The sequence below is a fragment of the Centroberyx gerrardi genome, chromosome 17 (assembly GCF_048128805.1).
Source record: "Centroberyx gerrardi isolate f3 chromosome 17, fCenGer3.hap1.cur.20231027, whole genome shotgun sequence".
NCBI classification, from domain to species: domain Eukaryota; kingdom Metazoa; phylum Chordata; class Actinopteri; order Beryciformes; family Berycidae; genus Centroberyx; species Centroberyx gerrardi.
In genome coordinates, this window is record NC_136013.1 from 2778524 (window position 1) to 2791808 (window position 13285).

The 13285-nt window shown below is 40.6% G+C and overlaps 2 protein-coding genes across 2 annotated transcripts in view; one reads left to right on the top strand and one right to left on the bottom strand.

The window, feature by feature from the left end:
* LOC144542548 (nesprin-2-like) overlaps positions 1-3052 on the top strand; it is a 38807-nt gene extending 35755 nt beyond the window's left edge. Inside the window, exon 20 of the mRNA XM_078289482.1 lies at positions 751-3052. Coding sequence (XP_078145608.1) covers positions 751-961 — 211 coding nt within the window. The 3' untranslated portion in view covers positions 962-3052. The remainder of the gene's footprint in view (positions 1-750) is intronic.
* An 886-nt stretch (positions 3053-3938) lies between these two features.
* esr2b (estrogen receptor 2b) overlaps positions 3939-13285 on the bottom strand; it is a 37963-nt gene continuing 28616 nt past the window's right edge. Inside the window, exons 7-10 of the mRNA XM_078289484.1 lie at positions 12784-12917; positions 9251-9434; positions 6214-6582; positions 3939-5712 (exon numbers count right to left, since the gene is read on the bottom strand). Coding sequence (XP_078145610.1) covers positions 5610-5712; positions 6214-6582; positions 9251-9434; positions 12784-12917 — 790 coding nt within the window. The 3' untranslated portion in view covers positions 3939-5609. The remainder of the gene's footprint in view (positions 5713-6213; positions 6583-9250; positions 9435-12783; positions 12918-13285) is intronic.

Sequence of the window (13285 nt, forward strand, 5' to 3'; positions counted from 1 at the left end):
TTCCATGGTACTGTATGCCCGTCAATCTGACAAACCGCTTTGTTTTGTTAATTATTGAAAAGATGAGTTCTTGGAGAGCATGCAGATTAAAGGGCCATTTAGTAATCTATGACCTTTATCGAGCTTTGGCGACACTGTTCGCTCGTAGCTTCATCCATCATTGAGCAATTGAAAATGTGAGATTAGAAAATGTGAAATGGGGATTGGGAGTGTCTCGAGATTCCTGAGTATGGGCCAGAAAGCGAGTTTTGAAAGCCAGAAATCAGAATTGATGAGTAACCCTATCAATCTCTGGCATGTATATTATATTCCTTTTGTGCTACGGAGTAGTAAAAATCTTATTTATTGTCACCTTTAAGTACATATTCACCAGTTGCAAGTCACACTGAAATGAAAAGAGACCTTTTTTTGTCTTTTAAGCTCATTGTAACTACAGACCATACACCTATTTGATGACCAAAAAAATGACAAAAGTATTATTTTATTGTATTTTTATATCAAAATCTCACTTTTACTTCCTGGAAAACGGAAAATCTTTAGTGGTGACTTGTAATAGGAGGCGACATAAAAATTCCACCCCTCCAAACAAATAAAACTGCCTTTCTCTAACTGATTTCCCACTGGTTTCCACTTTTGACCGATCCCTCCCTGCGGCCCAACATCCTGTTTCAACAGTAAATACATCACATTATGGAAGCCAGGTGCTCTCAAACTTTAACATCACCATCCGTCCTCTCTGTCCACACCCAGGGAGGAGAAGCGGGATTCGTCCCCAGACCGGCCCTTCTTCCGGCGGGTGCTGCGCGCCGCCTTCCCCCTGCACCTCCTGTTCCTGTTGCTGCTGGTCCTGGCCTGCCTGGTGCCCCTGTCCGAGGAGGACTACAGCTGCACGCTGTCCAACAACTTCGCCCGCTCCTTCTACCCCATGCTGCGCTACACCAACGGCCCTCCGCCCACATGAGCCTGCCACGCCGTCTTCCAGTTCACCAGCTGAGACTCAAACCGGACTCCACTCCTGAACAGTGTTGAGGTGCAGGTCTGACGCGCTCTTCCAAAACAAGCACCGCTCTTCATCCCCGAAGGCCCTGTGACTGCAAGGGCGCCACTTTGTGTGTGTGTGTGTGTGTGTTTTTTTTTTTAAAAGTCTACATTTTATTGGTGTATTTAAAAATGTATTTATTTATTGTCTGCAGAGCTCATGTCGGTGTGGAGCTCTTCAGCGACAGAAGCCATATCACTGGTTTGTTTTGAAGTAATGTGGTTTTTATATGTCCAACAGATCCGCCAGCAAACGTCCCCATCGAATAGTACAAAGAGTTTCAAGTTTCAAGATTTATTTTGATATCTCTATTTTGGTTTTTTTGTATTATCACAATAGTCTGTGGGATATAATTGTAATGATAAAGGACAGTTATTACCAAAGCATTCAGAAATGGAGGAGCACACTAGCCATTTTCTACCACAACTTGCTGTTTTTACCGTTTTTCATAGGACAGCCACCTGTGGATAGCACATTTTGTACATATCGACTGAAAAGAGGTGTGGGTTGTTTTTTTTTTTTGTTGATTTAGAGCTATGTACACTGTCAGATGTGATTTTTTAAAAATTGAATAATGGTAGTGACTCATCTGCAGACATGCCTTTCTATAGCCAGTGGGTTTGAAAAGAGAAATCTGTCATTTTAAGCTACCGTATTTTATCAGATAACAATGTACTTTTGATTGTGTTCTTATTGGTGCATTTTGTATATAATGGCAAACTACTGAAAAAGAATAGGTAAATTATTGATGATAATGTGTATGAATGCGTGTGTGTGTGTGTGTGTGTGTGTGTGTGTGGCTTTGAAACCCCATTACACCTGGGTCAAAGATTATTTCTGTTTTAACCTGCCTGGAATACAAGATAGTCTGTGGGATATACTTATAAATAGTTATATATATATATATAGGACAATACAATAAGTGCCACAAACCATAGACATTTGCAGGAAAGCATGTGAAAGTCCTTTAGCATACAAACTATTTTTATTGATGGCCATATCAGACTAATGCATTTTGGCATTGGATTGCTGTTATTCCAGTAGTTTTCATGGATTTTTTTGGAGGCCAGAATGATAAATGACTTTCAAATACTTTCCTTTGATTATGTAAACTTAATGGCCAGTTTTTTTGGAAGCCATTTTGGAGATTTTGGCAGAACACCCAACCAGAAGGCTTTGCAAGGAGGCAGACCAGCTATACATCCTTCAATTTAGCATGCTTTTCTGTGCTTGACACAGTAAACCCCACCCAAGTTTTAAAAGACTTCTTTTCAAATGCTGTTTGGTCCAGATCCGACCCCCATGTCTACAAAATGCTGCTTTCTAACACTCCTCTCATGCAGTTGAAAGTCTGATGCCGTCGCGTCAGACTTGGAACAGAACGTGAATGTAAGCGATCTTTTGGGCATTGAATGTAGTTGTGTACATGCACAATCAAAGATTATTAATGTTAAGGTTGATCACTTATAATGTTAACGTTAATATTAATAATCATAAATATTATAAAGAGGATTCTGTATATAATCAGACTCTGGCTTTTCTAGGTTTACGCACATCAGCGTGTCAGTGGTGGAAAAGTGAAAGTAAAGCCTGAAGTGTAAAATGAGCTAAACACACTGGGCACAAAACACAAAGACCACCTGACTGACCAGCTGAATCAGGTGAATCTGTGATCAAAATGTTTATTTCACCTATTAGATCCACTTCAGTCATGAGGGGAAGGTGCAGGTGAAAGACAGGTGTTTAAGCTTCGAGACGATTGAGACGTGAACTGTACGACTGTGAGGATTATATTCTAATATTGTTCCTAATATTTTGTACACTCAGCGTATGCAGAACACCACTCGTATTAGGTTGTGTGTTTAATCTCAGCCACAAACTCTGTGCTCAGAAGGCCAATAGAACAGAAACAAAACAACAATGGTGTGTACAGTTTGATTTATTTTGTGGATGCTTATTTATGGGATGTATAGATTGTCATTTTTGATTGACAATAAACCTTGTTTGCCATGATTTGCAGTTGTGTGTGTATTGTGTCGCTGGATTAGAGAAAGACCCAGATTAAGGACTGGGTTTGCCCTATGACATTTGACAAGAACTAAGATGAAGACATGACTGTGTGTGTGTGTGTGTGTGTGTGTGTGTGTGTGTGTGCATGCATGTACAAGCCACAGACAGTAAGAAAGAGAGGAGAGGATGTATGTGTCTTCTAGGCAGTAGTTGGATGGTTTGGCACTTAGGCTACATATACACAGCTAGGTGAAGTGACAAGATTTGATCTTCTGGTCAAAGTCTATAGTTCTGTATGTGGCGCGGGTCACGGCTGGACTTGGAACTGTTTATTCAAACTCTGGAGCGTTTCCTCCTTTTAGTTTGGTGCGTTTGAGCAGATGAGAACAATGGCGTTCGAACTCTGGTGGCACCAAATAAAAGCAACAAGACAAAATGAAGCGAGGGTTAAACCGCAGTCTGGACTGACGCTCATATTCAGCTATTTCATAATGAATTAGCCACAATAAGTGTAACAGTAGAATATGCTTCAAAGATCATCAGCATAACAAGCAGTAAAATGGACTGGTTTATTGGTAGTATTGGTTTTATATTTAACTATGCCTAATTGGTACTTTACAACATGTGGAAACAGAATAGGTTGAAATGGCCACTGCATGTAAACTATGATGAAATGGACAATGCTCTTTACTCCATCATGTCTTTCTATGTTATGTTATAAGGTAATTCCCCACTGGTAAAGAAGCATTCCAATAGTGATGCTATTTGCAACATCACAGACATCATGATTGAAAATGTCCACAATACGCACTGTCAAATGCCAAATTTAACTATTTAAACATGCTGAAAAGTGAAAGATGACATGAAATTATGGTAGGACATAATTTAATTCTGATACTGGCTGAGCATTTCATTATGATTGTAGTCATCCGATTTGTGCAAAAAGTAATGATAAAATAGTCATATTTCCACTGCGGCCATTTTGAATTTACATTACACATGATTTTCTCTGCACCAAAGCAAGCATTGGCACACCGGTTTAGATACAACTGCCTGGTGAGTTTGGCGCAATGTGAACGTCACTAGCTACCAGAATCAAGCCGAAGTAGCCTAGCTAGCTAGTAGCTAACCAGCAAGTAAGCTAACTTCCTTGCTACATTAAAGCAGTCGTTGCAGTTGTTCCTGAGATTGCTAGCTAATCTGAACACTTTTAGGTCTATATGAAGTCCTCAGTTTGATGACTGTCTTCTGGGTTTGTGTTCCCCACCCCAAGCGTGATGTGAGATCAAAATGGCCGCCGAAATAAGGTCAGTAAGTGATATCTACTCTTACGAAAGGATTTAAACCACCTACAAAAGCATTAATGACAAAAGATTCAAACAAATTATGGTACGTTTTAGAAGATTGGTAAGTTGACAAAGTGATAATGCTTATACAGGGTGAATCCTCTGTATTTTAGAGAATGATGAACGTCACATATAATAATCATTTATAATAATTTATTAATTTTCTCCCCTCAAATGGATAAATAGTATTTTGGAGAAGAACTCATATGGAGCTGCTTGCTAACAACAACTTCTTGCTAAATCTAGAATCATTATTGTTATACGTAAATGTGCATAATGTGAATTATATTGTATTTTGCATGTTTGCTGGTGGCAACAAGTGCTTTCAACGCAATTCAAATCTGATTCCAGATGTTCCAGTGGATTCCCTCTTTTTGCACTACAGTGAAAAGAACAGATCCGTGCCACATTTGGTCTGAAATTTCAATTTCTTTGTTTTTTTTTTGCACCTATTTTTTTTTTTTGCACCTAACTGCTGTAAATCCAGCCTTAGTTTTTCCACACGAACAGGAATGGAGGCTGAGTTAACAGTCTTATTGAAAGGCCACATACTGTTGCTTCTTGACTTCTGTCTGACACTTCTGTTGGTACAAAGAGAGAGCACTGCTTTTACAAAGAGAGTAGAAAAAATCCTGAATGAACAGCCACCGATTACAACACATAGTCACACTGGTGTGTACACCGAAGCATAGGACGGGAGTAGTGGTGGAAAAAACAACGTAGCACGATGTTATGGAAAACATGGCCCTTTCCATAGCTGTATGTCTATATCTAGTGATATGGATGTTAAGTGTGTTGACCACATGCACCTGTAGGTAAGTCACTGTAGATGGCATGGCTTGTTCTGAACATTACACCAAGGTGAAAAAAAGAGATACAAAGTACTGTATATCAAAAAAGAGCACAGTTTGACTGGCAGCGGCTCAGCGATGCTCGTGACCACCGAGCGCACGTTCACGAGAAATATTAACACACACAAAATATACATTCAATCAAAAAAACACTTCAATTCACTGTTAAAAACATGTTTTCCCATAGACCAAAAACACAATATTTACCTCACAACAGCACTTTCTGTTTGTTTTTTTTTTGTCAATCTTTTCTCGATCCTTTGGGGGGATTTGACTCCCGCCTCCTAGAAAGCTGTTATGGTTCAGTCCAAGTCTCAGCTTCTCTCTTTTTAGTCCGGTCCACCCCTACAAGGTGGTCCAGTCTCAGATGGTTTCCATGTAAACTCGATCTGTGATGTAGTCCGTCGCTTCCGCCATGAGAGCCACATCGTCTGCATCCACTGGCCACTGCTCTGAGTGGACGAAACTGGAAGAAAGGAAGTGATTGATTGGTTGATTGACTGATTTTTGATCGGTTGGATAGATAGATGGATGGACGGAAGGATGGAATGGCTGTGAAAACAGCAATCTACAGAAAGTTAATTTTCGTAGGGTTTTTTTTAGAGGGCGGAAGTACTTGAGTATAGGAAGGAAGGCGCACACTCACGACAACAGACAACAGACTGACCATGAATTCAGAGAAAAAAGCTCCAGCACACCGTCTCCAATGCAAGTTTCAGAGGCTGCAATAAATGTGAAACTGGCATTGGAAGCTTTTTTCTTTGAATTAGAAGGCAGAAGTCTTATTGGTCCCGTGTGAATAGGGTTTTAGTTTTAGTTTAGTTAAGTCTTTCTGTCATGAACACGCAAATGATAAAACACTTAAAAGCAACTCCAAAGGATGTATTTCTCTGGTATTCTTACTTTCTGTGTTCTTTTCATTTCATAAATGTGTGAAAACGTACTCATTAGCTTAGTCAGAACTTACTCATGACTCTCTGCAGCCATGTGAGCCTGCACCTCTAAACTCTGAGGCGGAGGTGGAGGTGGAGGCTGGAGGGGCTGAGCCTGCAGGTGTGTGTCCAGGATGGGAGTTTCGGTCGGGGCAGGAGGAGGGGCGGCGGTCTGGTCGGAGGCGGTCCGGTCCGGGCCGGGCTGGGGTCCGGGCCGGGGCTCGGGGGGCCCGGGCTGGGGCTGGGGGGGCCGGTCGGGGTAGCTGTCAGAGCCGGGCGAGGACGGCGACATGTGGCTGCTGCTGCTGCCGGAGGTGCTGGCCTCCAGCATCTCCAGCAGCAGGTCGTACACCAACACCACGTTCTTCCTCTTCATGGTGGACAGATGGTCCATGCCTTTGTTACTGCAGAGACAGCAAAGACCAAAGTGAACCTCAGACAGCACAGGTGTAAATTATACATACTGTACTACATATCATTACTATATGGATGTAGTAAGCGTTAAAGCCGCAAATAACTTGAGTCGGTGGCGGCCATTCATGACCCACACGCTTCCATCTACTTTTACAAAACACACTTTTCTGCTTAAAAAAAAAAAACATTTTTATTTGTTTGTTATTGTCTTTTCTACTATGCTGAACAAAAATATAAATGCAACATGTAAAGTTTTTGTCCCATGTTTCATTAGCTACAATAAAATATCCCATCCACGAAAAGCTTATTTCTCTCAAATCTTGTGTACAAATGTGTTTACATACCTGTTAGTGGGAATTTCTCCTTTGCCAAGAATTTCTTTCAATCAAATGATTGTCTTATATGAACTGTAACTAAGTCAAATCTTTAAAATGATTAAGTATATTTTTGTTCAGTATACATTGTCCTATTCATTGTTTATGTAACCACACTTTTTGTATTATAACATAACACATTGTCATTCACAAGTGCCCGTATATTGCTGTTAATTCATGTGTGGGAAAAAAAAGAAAACTTTAATTAATATACTAAACGAATACAAACTTGAACCAAACATGTATCTAAATTAATATTCAAATCGTATGAAATGAACACAAACAAAAAACACTTAATTAAAGTGTGTGGGCTGCCACCCACTGAAGTTGCCCATGGCTTTAACTCTGGAACCTAAAACATTTAACTGTCTCATTTCACCACCTCAGCTGCCCTACACTTCACTTTGCCCACACTCCCTCACCTGTCTCATGAAGGAGCCTCATGAGAAGAAACATTAGAAACATAAATCATCAGCAAGCGCATGCCAGTCGAAATATCAATAGGCTGAAACAGTGAAATATAATTTAGAAATTAAGATAGTTAACATAAGAAACATCAGAACCTGATGGCTACAACACAGACAGAGACAGATAGATGATAAATAGTTAATAGAAATATACTGTAGATATGAATAGATATGAATATAGCTGATAGATAAATAGATTTGAACTATGACAGAAGAACAAAATAGACATTAACAGTCCATAAAGCAGGAGAATATCTCATGTTTCATAAGGCAACTTGATGCAGACCTTTAGCATGGTGAAATGCCCATGGACTCCCCACTGTCCCAGGCTAGCTGTAACTGTACGGCTCCCTGACAGGGACAAAATTATATCTGAAAATGGTTTCAGCTATCTGAACCCTGAACTCTGGATTTACTGCCAGGTTCTGGAAAAAAAAGCCTCAAAAGCTCCTCTTCACTGCAGAGATAATCCAGCTGCTGCCAAATCAAGCGCTCCCTGTAAGTGTGTGTGCGTTATGTAGTGTGTGTCCTGTGTGTGGCTTGTGGCGTGTGTGTGTGTGTGTGTTCCTGTATGCATGTGTGTGTGAGTGTGTACTAGAGCTGAACAATTAATCGAAAAAACAAAGTACAAATCGCAATATGAACTTCTGCAATTTCCAAATCACAGAGGCTGAAATAAATTACTTAAGAGACTGGATTTGTGAACAAAGAGTTTTAGAGCTGCAGGTAATCTTTGGTCCATGAATCAAAACCTTTCATCAGACTCAACTCAATAAATCCTGCTCACTGACATCTATTTTTTTTTTTTAAATAAACAAAATTTATGACAAGAAAAACTTGATATATGATGATATGAATTGCAGTTTATATTGCAATATTCTGTCAAATAATCGCAATTAAGATTTTTTTTCAGCCCTAGTGTGTACTAGTCCAAAGCGAAGAGAGAAATAAAGTCTAGTAGTGTGTGTTCATGTCTAAAAGCATATCACTGCTGCCGGGTGAAAGCCTTTTATCTCCAAGATGTCAACTGTTCATCAACTCAGAAAAACAGCTTTGTTTTTAGTTTGACCGCCATGCAGTTTGGAGTTTATCCAACAGGGTTTGAAAGGGTTTGATGAAGTCAAAAGGGCCATAGAGTTTTCTTAACCCATAGAAGACAAAATAATCCTTCAATTGAAGTTAAAGGTCCCATATTCTCTCACTTTCCAGAGTTTTATTTTGTGTCTTGAGGTCCATTCAAAGCTGTGTGTGTGGTGTCATGAACCAAAAACACTCTCAATCCATTTCTCCACGTTCATTTTCCAGCATCTCTCTGAGCCTTACCAAGAACAGGCTGTTTCTGTCGCCGTGTCTTTAAGGCTCATTAATATTAACGACCCCTCTGTTCCGATTGGCTAACCGTTTCGAGAGTGAAACGTGAGACGCCGCGGCCCGGCGGCTACAGGTAGGGAAAACTCTCCGGTAATAAACGATGACGACCGCTCGACCGCTTTGAAAAAAACACTTTGTTAGTCTATTATTTCTTACAGAAATGATAATGAGCGAATCTTTGTGACGCCACAAAGTTACGGAAGTCCAAACGGCTCGTTTAGAGGCTCGCTTTTCTAATATGGATTGTGTGGATTTAGTTTTGATACTTTCACCATGTTTAGATACACATCCAACTCCTTTATAATCACAGAGGCAAGAGGAGTCCTGCTTTACACCATATGGGACCTTTAAAACATGAAAATCACCAAAATTGGAGTCACAAGGTTTTCAATATATGCCTTTTCAATCATTTCCACTGTATTCCACTGCTGTGTCCCTGTCTGTACCTGACGTGTCGGATGTGGGACAGCAGCATGGTGAGGTGTCCCAGGCGCAGGGTCTGCTGCTGGGACGACAGGCCCAGCTTGGAGATGGCCCAGACCAGAGCGTCGATCACAGAGTCCAGCAGCCGCAGCAGCTTGTTCCTGCTCTCCAGCTCCTCGGCCGTCTCCGGGGAGCTGCTGCAAATATCTGCAGGAACACACACACACACACACACACACACACACACACATCAGAGCCGGGGGGAACTTCAACAGGACGGACATGCTGGCTGTGTTTACATTAGAGGTGGACTGATGATATTGGACTTTTATTAAATGTCAGATGTGAGGTAGTCATGTGGTCCGCTGCTGATATGATGGAGGTTCCTGCCTGACCACAGCTGCAGGAAAAGTCTGGAAAACCTGCAGTGAAATTTGATTTTCTTTGCACATTTTGTTAATTAATTTACTTGTTCAGTTACATTTTTTTGGTCTAAATGCTGTTTTGGAGGCTCTTCCACTCTGAGAAGAATCAATACAAAATATCAGCTATTGGTATCTTCAATACAAATATATTGTTATGGGTATTGGCCTTAAAAGACCCATATTACCCTCGTTTACATTCAGTAACCCAGCTACTGGTCATACACTGGTTTCATTGTTGTTTACATGAACTTTTTGATACCCTGCGACTAAAAAAACAATATGAAAAAGATGCGGTCAGCAACCCTAACATGTTTCCGTGCCACAGTAACCTGTTTTAAATGGGAGTTAGCCAGGCATTTTAAGCCAATTTCTCATAATCGGAGTATGAGCTGAACCAGGTTGTTATAATTTTTACATTCACTGCCCATCAAAAGTTTGGGGACGCCTACAGTAGCTTTTGAAAATGTTTAATAAATAAGCATGTTTTATTTTTTGCTTTGCAATAACTTGACCCCATTAAAGACTAGCTAGGTTTAGTCTGAGAAAAAAAGAAATCATACATGTAAATATTTGTGATGATAACACTAAAACAATTAAACTATACGTTCATCAAAAAAACCTCACTTTGATGAACATGAAGCTGCTTGTTGAAGAAATAGATCCAAAGTATTAGGAAATAGATATTTTATGTTAACAAAAGCATTGCAGACATGTTTTTTTCCTTATTTCTTAATTGAAAAATAACAGAGAAAATCAAGTAGTACTTTTAGAAGAGGCAAGGTGTCCCCAAACTTTTGAGGGTCAGTGCATGTCGACCCAAAACTAAACCAAAAGCTGAACTCTCTGTGCATGTTCACCACGTGACCCTCTGGATACGGGACGGTCTCTCTATCCATCCTGCCACAGTACACGCTCTGTTTAAAATCCTAAAAGGCTTGATCATGGACTTCTTATTATTCCATATGAAACACTAGAGGGCAGTGGAGAAAACGCATTTCCAAAGCTCCTCTATAAATCAACGCCCCCCCCCCCAAACAGGACAGAGTTAAGCCATACCTTCCATCTGTCCAATTTAATAAATCCTGCAATTCCTCCCTGTTCTCTTGACTTTTTAGACTCGATTTTACTTCTTGCACAATTTGTACTCTTTTTTTTTTGTTTCACCCCAGCTGCAGTGGAGCAGAGTCAACAGAGAGTCTGGCAGCGGCTGTGTGTGTGTGTGTGTGTGTGTGTGTGTGTGTGTGTTAGGAGGAGTAGTGAACTTTGTGAGGACGCTGAGAGGTCAGTCACCTCGATCAAACCTGGACGGGTGGGGTGGATGGTGGGGGTTGAGGCGGGTTGGAGTGGGGGTGGGGGTGGGGGTGGGGGTGGGGGGGGAGGACGCTGTGACCGCTGGGATCCCATGAAAGGTTAAAAAACAAAAGCCTTCTTCACAGGTCATTTAATCTGGAGCTGAGTCGTAACAACATCTCATTTATCTTCAAACTACTGGAAAGTTCTGCCGACTGCGTGACATCACTTCACACGTCACCAACCCAACTGTTTCAAGAATTTGTGACATCATCTTTGACATCATCTTCGACACCAGCGGAGGGATCTGCTGTCTTTTGAGATACCGTCACTCATTTCAAGAGAGTTCATTGAGAAAAGCGAGACTGCATCGGCTCTCTTGGCCCGGGCCAATTTCTCCCCTTGTTTTGAGATAAATAAGGTTTTCTGTTTCGACGGCTGATTGGTTGATTTGTTGAAGCGGGCATATTTTGCAGTGCAGTTTGGGAAAGTTACAGTTCAGCAAGCTCTCAACAGGAACACACACCAAAAAAGGTGAAAACTGTCATCCATGAGTGTACGTCTCATTCAGGTGCTGTTTATCTGACCGTGGTACCGGTCAGTTTCAAGCCATTTCCCTGGGTGGCAGAAGTTGTAAAAGTATTGTTCTCATGACTGTTTGGTGGACTGTTGGAAGCTCATCTAACAAATTTACTTCATACTTCACTACATTTTTAGCTACTAACCTGAACCCACAGCCTGGCTCAGATTAGCCCAGCGAGCTAAACCTCCCGTCCAGAAACCTGAACAACACGCTCCAGTCAGGATGACCTCAAACTTTGAGCGTTGTTTTATTGGTTGCCAGATATGTCACTCAAACGAGGGCAGGCAGGGTCATTAATGTGCTAAACCAAGCAGGTCATCTGTTACTTTTAAAATGTTTTTTTTTTTACATGTTGTAAAGTGCCGTTTATTATCCAGTTCTGCCTTTTACAAACTGAATCGGCTGTAAGAAAAAAAAAATGCTCCAATCACTAGAACCTCCTTAACAGTGAATCAATCCGCCGCATTTTGTACATTTGTTTTCACATTTTGTACATTTTTTTCTGGATAGGAATATCAATATGTATAGAAATATGTTGTAAGATTTCACTTTGTATGTATATTTAGTGCTTATGAATTTAGTGCATATCAATATATATATATATAAGTGTATATGAAGAAGAATATGTATAGTAAATATGTTTGTGAGAAAGGATATTGTTAGTTATACTTTCTGATTTTAATATCATTTGGTTGTTTTGTCTGTAAGTGTCTTATCTGTTGTTGTGCTTTTATGTTTTGTGTGGACCCCAGGAAGAGTATCTGATGTTCTGCATCAGCTGATGGGGATCCTCATAAAATCCTAATCCTAATCCAATAGTTATATGCATTGGAGACACTACAATAATTGTTGTACAATAAATGTTTTTTAGGTTTTCAGAAGTTGTAAATACAGTCAAAGTGCATTATAATTTTTTTTTTAGCTCTTTCTTGTCACTTTTTTGAGCGGAAAGATAGCAGCAGTCTTGTTTAAGATATAATAAATGCCATTTTAAATAAATTCAGATTCCATTTTAAATTCATTTTGGTTGGGATTTTTTAATTTTAGTTCTTTTTTTTTGGAAGAGAAGCACTCTGCAGACATCATTTTAATACCAACAACAAAGCAGAGGATCCACTTATCTGGGTTACGTATAAAACACAATGGAGTACTGATTGTATTAGAGAGGGTTTGTTGCTCGCTGCACACCGAGTCAACGTCTCTCTGGAAATAGAGACGCTGTAAAGACTAAAGTTTTTTTTGCGTCAGTAGAACTCACTGGAGTTGAGGAGGATCATGGCCTTCAGGCAGACGTACTCCTCCCTCTGCAGCTTCAGCTCGCGAAACCGAGAAGTGGCTGCCAGCAGCATGTCGAAAATCTCCATGATGCCCTCCACACAATGGCCCTCCTCCCTGGAGAGAGAGAGAGAGAGAGAGAGAGAGAGAGAGAGAGAGAGAGAGAGAGAGAGAGAGAGAGATGAGTAGGAAACAACGTAAGAGGGAGAGACAGGTAGAAAGACAGAAGGGGGCAAAGGGAATACAGGGAGAAATGGGGGGAGGGAATGAGAAAGTGCGGATGAGAAAGAGAGAAAGTGGAAGAGAGACAAATGAATAAGGTGAGAGAGAGGGAGAGAGAAAGAAAGATGAGGAGGAGAGGCATAGAAAGGTAAGGGGGAACGAGGCAATTAAGTGAGAGAAAGAAAGAGAAAATGAAGGAAAGGGAGAGGTAAAGAAAGAGGGCAGTTAGAAACAGAAAAAGAAATGGGAGAGAGATAAAGGAA